Raw genomic sequence first — 9,618 nt, 5'->3', positions numbered from 1 at the left:
AAACTGTTCTGCACCATCGATCTCAATACACATCGTGTAAAAAATCACAATATATTGATAATGAATTAATCTAACAATTCATTTTACTGCTTTCAATAATAATTAATTGGTATTGTTGTTTTTATTTTTATTAAATACTTATTGTTGTTAATATAATTCGAACTATTATAATTTAATAAACTGTTAATAATATATAAATTATTTAAGTGTAATTGAATTCATAAGTTTTATGCAGAAACTCGTAAATCCATTATTTATTAAAGATTCTTAAGATATAAGCTTTTATAATGTAAGATACTTATCATATCCTGTTTTTTTAGCCTTAAAAAAATATATTGAAGAAAAAATATAAAAAACAGAGAAAGTAAACAAGATATTAATAAGTTTAAATCAATGATCGGCCAAAATTTCACGAAAAAATATATTCAAGGTTTAATATCTCGTTTAATATTGATCTTAGCGATTTGGTCCATAGGACTTTTTTTGTTGGAAATTGCATTCTCTACAAGTTTGTTATTTACATTTTTTCCGTAGCTCTTGATATTTAGGAGATAAATGCGAAAAAACGCCAATTTTATGAAAAAATCAGGTTCAGTGGCCCGTACTGCCTCGCCAGTATGAGTTACGACTTTGCGGCAATAGGCACTTTTGTAGAGCGTTCAATTCTAAGAAAAAACCATCTTCGATCAAAGTGATCCCATGAAATGCCGCTGAGCTTTAGAAATTCAAAAATTAAAAATCAAAGTTTTTGTGTATTTTCAATGGGAAATATTCACATGCCTTGGTCGAGGACGTTAATTAATATTAAGAGCTCAAACTTTCAGGGAATTTTTTTTTGGGTATTTCCAACAAGAATTCACGATGGGACCGAAAAAAAAAAAATAAAGTAAAAAAAAAAATCACCCTACTATATATATATTAGACTGATTCAAAAAAACCAACTATTTTTTAACTTCCCGCTAAGAAAATCGAAGATTTTCAAAAATCGGGAAGTTATTGTTTTCACCCCGTTTTGCAAAAATCGAGTTTTCATCAGATCTCGACGTTTGAAGGTCACAGGAAGCTTCCCTGACTATCCCCGCGAGGTTGTTACGGTGTCTGTATGTATGTGTGTGTGTGTGTGTGTGTGTGTGTGTGTGTGTGTGTTTTTTTTTTTTTTTTTCTCTCTTAGGGGGGGGAATCCCTTTACGGATTCCAGGCATAGTTGTTTGGCCTGGATATGTGGCGACTCGACGCAGTGTCATACTAAAACTCGACCCTAACGCCCCTACCCACTAAACCCTAAACCCCTTTTCTTCTTTCCTCTAATCCCTCATGGAAACCGCCGTCAGGCATTACTTCGTGAGGGGAGGATCCAGCTACCGCTATTCCTTCTGGTGGCTAAGGTGTTATTTTTCCTTCCTTCTAGTTTCTGTCATTTGCTCTTTTTCTTTCAATGGAACGCAGCTCTGTAAGCACTTCTGTGGCAAAAGTGCTTGTAGCGTTCCAAGCAGTTCGATTCGACAACATTGCATCTACTATTGTCTCTGGTTGGATTCTCCAGTTCAGGATCCTCTCTAACTCCTCACGCTGAGGATCGAAACGTGGACACACAAAGAAAACGTGCCTTGCGTCCTCAATAACCCCTGGACAAGACGGGCACTCCGGAGAATCGTCGTGCTTAAAGCGGTGCAGATACTCTCGAAAGCACCCATGTCCTGACAACATCTGCGTTAGGTAATAGTTGACTTCACCATGGTTTCGGCTCAGCCAAACGTCGATCTTTGGTATGAGGCGGTGTGTCCATCTTCTTTTTGCTGCGGCGTCCCACTCAAGTTGCCATCGCGAGATGCTGTGCTGCCGTTCTTCTGTTCTTAGTTCTTCAGCGCTCAGTGTAGTTGACCTCTTTCGATGGTAAAGGGCCCGTCTTTCTTTAGCTAAGACTCTAAGCGGCAGAGTTCCAGAAATGACGCACACTGCTTCCTCTGATAGTGTTCGGAAGGCGCTGGCTACTCTTAGCGCGCTCAGTCGGTAAACCGGACATGCTTTCCTCCATGATTCTTGGGTCTCAAGTGCGTCGGACCAAATGGATATACCATACGTGAGGACCGATGTAACTACTGATGATAGCAATAACCTCCTTGTCTGCTTCGGGCCACCGATGTTGGGCATCAATCGTATTAGGTTGGCTACTACTGCTGATGCTTTGGCGGTCACGTGTTCAACTTGTTGTTTGAAGTTAAGTCGGGCATCGAGCATCACTCCCAGATATCGAATGAATGGTTGGGATGTGATTTCTTGGTCTCCGACGTTTAGATTAATCGTTTCCACCACTTTCCTGCTAGTGATAAGTACAGCCTCGGTCTTCTGTTTAGCCAGTCGTAGATTTACTGTGTCAATCCACTGGTTAATTCGCTCAAAGGTGATAGCGAACATATGTTTTATCTCATCAAGATGCTTGGCGACGATTACTACGGCTACGTCGTCCGCGTACGCTACCAGTTTGATATTTCTTGGTAGTTTCAGTCTCAGCAATCCGTTGTACATGACATTCGTAGGTATCCTGGTACGTTCATCTCTTGAAGGGCTTGCATGATGCAATCCCAGTTGGCGGAGTTGAAGGCATTTTTTTATGTCTAAAGTTGCCACCAGGCAATATTTCTTCGTTCCCCCCTTCCATCTGGTACTGGCGATTGCGTCTTTGGCTATACTGACAACCAGGTTGATCGCGTCCAGGGTTGATCGTCCTTTCCGAAATCCGTACTGATTTTCTGCTAAGAGTGGATCGACAACTGCTTCTATCCTTTGGTGGATTATACGTTCTAGTATCTTACCAGCTGTATCCAGCATGCAGAGTGGACGATAAGATGACGGTTCTTCCGGTGGCTTTTTCCCTTTAGGAAGTAGTACCAGCCGTTGTTGTTTCCACTTCCGAGGAAAAATCCCTTCCTTCAAGCAGATGTTGTAGACGTCGAGGAATAACGCTGGCGCTGCTTTATTAGATGTTTTCAAGGCAATATTAGGGATTCCGTCCAATCCCGGCGCTTTATTATTCCCGACGCGGTTACAAGCTTCCATCAGTTCTTCTTTCGTCACAGGTGGGATATCATTCAGTTCATCTTGTGTCAACAGGTAGTTGAAAACGCGCTGTCGTGGAAACAGTGCAGTCACGATCTTCTGTAGGAGTTGAGGACACGTAGGAGACGGCATTGGCTGGTATTTCAAGTTTGCCACGACCACCTTGTAAGGTCTGCCCCACAAGTCTTTGTCCACCTCGTTGATTAGCTCTTTCCAGCAGTTCTTCTTGCTATCCTTGATGGCTTTGTTTAAGTCTCGACGAGCTTTCTTGTATTCTGCGACTAGTTCCGCTGAGTCATGCCGCCGATAACCACGCTGAGATATTCTTCTTTTCTTGAAACACTCTTTCCGTAGGGAGCTGATGTGGTCGTTCCACCAGTGCACCGAAGGTCTTTGGTTCATGCCCCGTTTACGGGGCATGCAGGTGTCGCAAGCCTGGGACACTCTCTTTATCAACTCCTTGGTCATTTCTTCTGCAGATCCAGTAGTAAGCGGTTCACTATTTAGGGCAGCTGCTAGTGCACTTGGGTCAAAAGATTTCAGCTTCCACCCAACGATGTCAAGTTTCTTAGCCGGTCTTCTAGGATTCGGGTCCTTTGATACTTCCCAGAGAATCGCGTTGTGATCGCTGGCCGTGTAGGTCTCCATCACTTTCCAGTCGTAGTTTCCTCTGATGAGGCTGCTGCTGACAAAAGTAAGATCCACAATAGAACTTGCGTCGCCTTTAGTGTACGTCGGCGCATCGCCACTGTTCAACAACACTACGTCTAACGTAGAAAAAGCTTCTAGTAGTTCTTTACCCCGAGCGTTGGTGTGTTTGCTGCCCCAATCCACTGCCCAGGCGTTGAAGTCCCCAGCTATTGCCACTGGGTAGTACTGCTTCGCGTCCTCCGTCAGTCGATCCAGAAAATCCATGAATTCAACAATAGTGAGGCTAGGTGGTGCGTAGCAGCTGTAAAAACGGATGCCATCTACCGATGCTGCTACAAAGCCGGCGCTGCCATTGTTAACGATACTCTGGAAGGGGAGCTTGCCGCAGGACCATATGACAGCTTTTGTGGTGCAGTCGGTTTCCCATGGTTGGGTACTCAGGTGCCTGTATGGCTCTGCTATTAGTACTAAGTCTAGCTCATAATCGCGCACAGTCTGCATGAGCAGGTCTTGCGCAGCCTCACAATGGTTGAGGTTGAGCTGTAGTATCTTCATGTTCTTTGGTTTGTCATCCTCTGAAGCGCCTCTTGGAATACCGGGCATTTGTGATTGCCGGCACAGTGGGCGGAGTCCTTTGCACTTGGATTTTCAGCGCATAGTGCACATTTGGCTGGGGTTTTACAGTCCGCGATTTTGTGCCCTTCTTGTCCGCACCTGATGCAAAGCTTGGATCGGTCTACGCTACTTTTGCACTGAGATCCATGATGCCCGAAGTGCCAGCACTTGAAACATTGGGTTGGTCTTCTCGTGGCTCTAATTCGGCAGTTGACCCAGCCGATCCGGATTTTACCGCTTCCTTCCAATATCTTCCGCGCTGCAGCTGCTGGTAGAGTCACTACGGCAGTCTGAGTACCTCTGTAGGCCTTACGGATCTTAATTGCCTTTAGCGATACCTCGCAAGATTCTCCGGTTGCCATATGCAAGGCGGCTTGAATGTCCTCCCTGGTTGTAGTATCATCAAGGTCCCGGATTTCGACGTCTTCCTGTGGACCTTTGCAGATCACTTTGGCCTCTTCTTGTAGGATGCCCTCGATGGTTTTCTGTAGGGCTTGGCCTTTATCGGAGCTCTTCCTAGAGAGCGTAATCAGCATGTTTCCGGCCCTAGTTTTGTAGATCTTATCCACCGTAGTACGGACCTGCTCTTCAGGGACATCCTTCTTTATTTTACGCAAAATCTCAGCGTACTTCGCCGGCTCAACTGGGCGGATGATCAGTGCGTCTGGCCTGATCCACTTGCGCGGTTTCTTCCGTTTAGGTTCAGGACGGGGCTCCTTGGGCAGTTGATTTGGGAGCTGCTCTGACCTTTGCCTTCGTTGCTCTCTCTTGGACTGGACTTTCTGCCAAGCAGACGCTGTGTGTGTGAGTGAGTGTGTGTGTGTGTGTGTGTGTGTGTGTGTGTGTGTGTGTGTGTGTGTGTGAAAGTATGTGAACTGCTTATAACTTTTGAACGGCTTGACCGATTTCGTCGCAGGTTGGTGCCATTAGAAAGGGCTTGACCAAACTTAGATTTTGGAAACTATTTGGACCGATTCAGATCGATAGATTTTGAGAAATCTTAAAAAAACTGAAAAAATTTTTTCCAAATGTGGTTTTTGGAATAACTTTTAAACGGCTTAAAGGTTCAATTTTAAAACTAATGAGCTCTTAACCCTCAAAAACCACGTCGATCGCCACCAGTCCGGTCAAAATCGGTTGGATTCGTTCGAGAGATATCGTGAACGAAAGAAAACCGAAAAAAGTGTTTTTTCGGAATAACTCCAAAATTCCTAGCGCGATCAATTCAAAATTTAAGATTCTTTGTGAGGCTTGAAAAACTGCGTCGAATGCTTCTAATCGCGTAAAAATCGGTTTATTCATTCAAAAGTTATTGCGGTTTAAAAATTCAAGAAATAGTGTCTTATCAAATCTCTATCAGACTTTTGAGCTCGAAGAGCTTTAAAGCATAGGAAAGCAATCTCTTTGAGCTCGGAGAGCTCAAAATAAACCATAAATTGTATTTTTGAGCTCGAAAAGCTCAAAAACGTCATTGGTGCAATTTTAAGCGCCTAAGTATGGAATTAGCGTTGCTATTACCAGGACAACATGCAATACATCGTCATGACATTACAGCACGTGTGTTTAAATAAAAATTAAAGTCTTTAATCAACTTTATTACCAAATTGCATATATTTGGCCCCACACGTTGTTGGATGTGTTCAGTTGAGTGGCAAAAGCGTGGATTACCTCATGCTCACATTTTAATTTGGTTGGTCGACAAAATACGTGCTGATGACATCGATAGTTTGATTTCTGCAGAGATTCCAGATCCGTCTACTGATCAATTACTACTTGATATTGTTACTACAAACATGATTCATGGTCCGTGCGGAAATCTGAATCCTTCATCACCTTGCATGGTGGACGGAAAATGTACAAAGCGTTTTCCTAAAGATTTTACTAACGATACGGTCACACATGTTGACGGATATCCAATATATCGTCGAAGAAGTACCGAAAATGGCGGACAATCTTTCGTTAAAACTATCAATAAGGCAGACATCGACATTGATAATCGTTGGGTGGTACCATATGCACCTTTGCTGAGCAAAACATTCGATGCTCATATTAATGTTGAGTTATGCAGTTCGGTGAAGAGTATCATATATATTTGCAAGTATATGCATAAAGGAAGTGATATGGCTGTATTTAGGGTTGAAAATACTAATGTTAATTCTCCTCCAGTGAATGAAAATGATGAAATTACGATTTACCAAATTGGCAGGTATATCAGTTCCAATGAAGCTGTCTGGCGCATTTTCGGTTTCCCTATTCATGAACAGGATCCAGCAGTTATCCATTTAGCTGTCCATCTTGAAAACGGCCAGCGCGTATATTTCACCAACGATACAGCGCTTGATCGTGCTATAAATCCACCAAAAACTACGCTCACTGAATTTTTTGAACTGTGCAATCGTGCGGATGCTTTTGGTGCCTTTGCTCAAACACTGCACTATTCTGAAGTTCCACGGTATTTTACATGGACTCAGTCGAAACAATGGATGCCCCGTAAGAAAGGGATACCAGTTGATCCGTACCCCGGTTTATTCAAATTAAATAATTTGGGTTGTGTATATACAGTCAATCCAAGGCAAACTGAGTGCTTTTATCTGCGACTATTGTTAGTTAATTTCACCGGACCATTGTCATTTCAAGATATACGGAAGGTAGATGGACAACAGTATCCTACGTATAAAGATGCATGCCTTGCTCTAGGCTTGCTAGAAGAAGACAACCATTGGGACAGTATGCTTGCTGAAGCAGTATTAAACTGCACAGGAAAACAAATTCGTCTACTATTTGCTATAGTATTGACTACATGTTTCCCGGTCGGAGCACAAATGTTGTGGGATAATCACAAAGATTCAATGACTGATGATATATTGTATCGACATCGTACAAGGTGCAACGATCTAGCAATATCATTCAGTGATGCAATGTACAATGAAGCATTGATTGCTATCGAGGATCTTTGCATTGCTATTGCGAATTTACCAATCAGTCATTTCGGTATGAGCTCACCGAATCGAAGTGCATCTGATTTACTCAACACAGATATGAATCGTGAACTACAGTACGATACTGTAGAAATGGCAAGCATTGTTAGTCGCAATGCTCCACTACCAAATGATGAACAAAAAATTATCTACAACCGCATCATGCTGGCAGTTTCGGCAGGACAAGGAGGATTCTTTTTTTTAGATGCACCAGGTGGAACTGGCAAAACATTTCTTATTTCGCTACTTCTTGCCGAAATACGATCAAAAAATGGCATCGCATTGGCCGTTGCATCTTCTGGCATTGCAGCTACTTTATTAGATGGAGGCAGAACAGCTCATTCAGCATTTAAGCTGCCGTTGAACATTCAAAATAATCCAGATGCAGTGTGCAACATAAAAAAACAATCGTCTATGGCCACAGTGATGAAACAACGTAAAATTATTATCTGGGATGAATGCACTATGGCGCACAAACATTCGCTTGAGGCATTGGATAGGACATTAAAGGATATAAAAAACAACGATAAACTATTTGGCGGCACTTTGTTACTCCTTTCAGGTGATTTCAGACAAACACTTCCTGTTATTCCACGTTCAACGTGGGCTGATGAAATTAACGCTTGCTTAAAATCATCGCGACTATGGCGTAATGTTGAAAAAGTACAACTTACGATGAACATGCGCGTTCAAATGCTTCCGGATCCATCCGCCGAAACATTCTCTAAACAACTGTTAGATATTGGCGATGGGAAAGTTGCTGTACATGAAAATACTGGATGCATAAAATTACAGACGAACTTCTGCACAATCATCGACTCGCAAAATACTCTTATCGATCATATATTTCCCGACGTACACACACAATATGAAAATCATAAGTGGCTGGCAGAAAGAGCGATCTTGGCAGCTAAAAATGTGGACGTCAATGGGTTAAATTTAAAAATACAACAGCTGTGGCCTGGGGACCTGATGTCATACAAATCTATCGATGCAGTTTGCGATACCAACCAGATTGTGAATTATCCAATTGAGTTTTTAAATTCATTGGATTTGCCAGGCATGCCACCACATCATTTACAATTAAAGGTTGGATCTCCGATTATTCTGCTTCGTAACTTGAACCCACCACAGCTATGTAATGGCACACGATTAGTCATTAAAAAATTAATGAAAAACGTTATTGAAGCCATCATCTTGAATGGCAAGTTTCAAGGCGAGAATGTGTCGCTGCCACGAATCCCTATGATTCCCACAGATGTGCCAATTGAATTCAAACGCACTCAATTCCCAATTAGATTGGCATTCGCTATGACGATCAATAAGTCACAAGGACAAACATTGTCTGTATGTGGCTTAGATTTGGAAACACCGTGCTTTTCTCACGGACAACTATATGTAGCATGTTCTCGCGTGGGAAAACCATCCAGTTTGTTTGTGTTGGCTAAAGACGGACTAACCAAGAATATTGTACACTCTATTGCGCTGAGAGATTAATTTTTTTTTTTTTTCAACTGCCATAATTGATAGTAAAAATATGAATAATTATTTTTGATGTTTAAATAGCTATCAAGGATTGTAATTTAAAATATATTCGTTACTTTAATAAAGATTAATTTATTAACCTAAATAAAACATACTTTTATTGTTTATAACGCTTTCGATTATAAATATATCCCCGCACACTTACAAAAGATAGTTCTTTTCATTGAATTAAAAAAATGTTTTCTTGAAATAACATACATGGCAAAACAACGTTTGCCGGGTCAGCTAGTATCTATACTAATAAATGGAGAGCTGATTTTTTTGTTCGGTTATACTGCGAAAACTACTGAACCGATCGGAATAATACTTATACCATAAGATGCAGCGTGTTTCGGAGAACGTTTTAGTATATGATATGGTGGTGATTACTTATCCGGTACCTATATTTTTTCGACTTAGAAATAATGAATTTTTATTGTAACTAAATTTATTATATACGATTGTGATTTGTTTAAAATAAATTTTTTAATTCTATTGGTTATGTTTATATACTAGGCAGATTGCTTCACTTATGAGACCTGCAATTTCTTTAACTGAAACTTTCAATGCTCATTACAAATTTTTTTTTTTTTAATATCAATTATTATTCATTTTTGTAAGAAAGATACGGGAATGTTATAATGATTGCACATTGAAAGTTACAATGAATATTAGCTAGAATAATTATATGGATAAAAGGTGCATGCCAATTTGATAGAATTGGGAATCTGTGAAAGTTAAAACAATACTCTAATTAAATTTCAAGTCTAGATCTAAAAATGCAATTCTATAA

General features: G+C 41.0%; 1 protein-coding gene across 1 annotated transcript; it reads left to right on the top strand.

Annotated features, from left to right (window-relative positions):
* The first annotated feature begins 5,957 nt into the window (after window positions 1-5,957).
* On the top strand, window positions 5,958-8,804 carry LOC123267894. The gene has a single exon (XM_044732781.1). The coding sequence runs from the start codon at window positions 5,958-5,960 to the stop codon at window positions 8,796-8,798; it is 2,841 nt and encodes a 946-aa protein (XP_044588716.1). The 3' UTR covers window positions 8,799-8,804.
* Window positions 8,805-9,618: the final 814 nt, after the last annotated feature.

Source organism: Cotesia glomerata, linkage group LG6 (genome assembly GCF_020080835.1).
Source record: "Cotesia glomerata isolate CgM1 linkage group LG6, MPM_Cglom_v2.3, whole genome shotgun sequence".
NCBI classification, from domain to species: domain Eukaryota; kingdom Metazoa; phylum Arthropoda; class Insecta; order Hymenoptera; family Braconidae; genus Cotesia; species Cotesia glomerata.
Note: the sequence above shows the minus strand (reverse complement) of the source record. Positions and strands in the feature narration are given on the sequence as shown.

Bases quoted from the DNA above. Each gene is read 5' to 3' on its own strand.
- LOC123267894 (XM_044732781.1), top strand. From the start codon at position 5,958: ATGTGTTCAGTTGAGTGGCAAAAGCGTGGATTACCTCATGCTCACATT.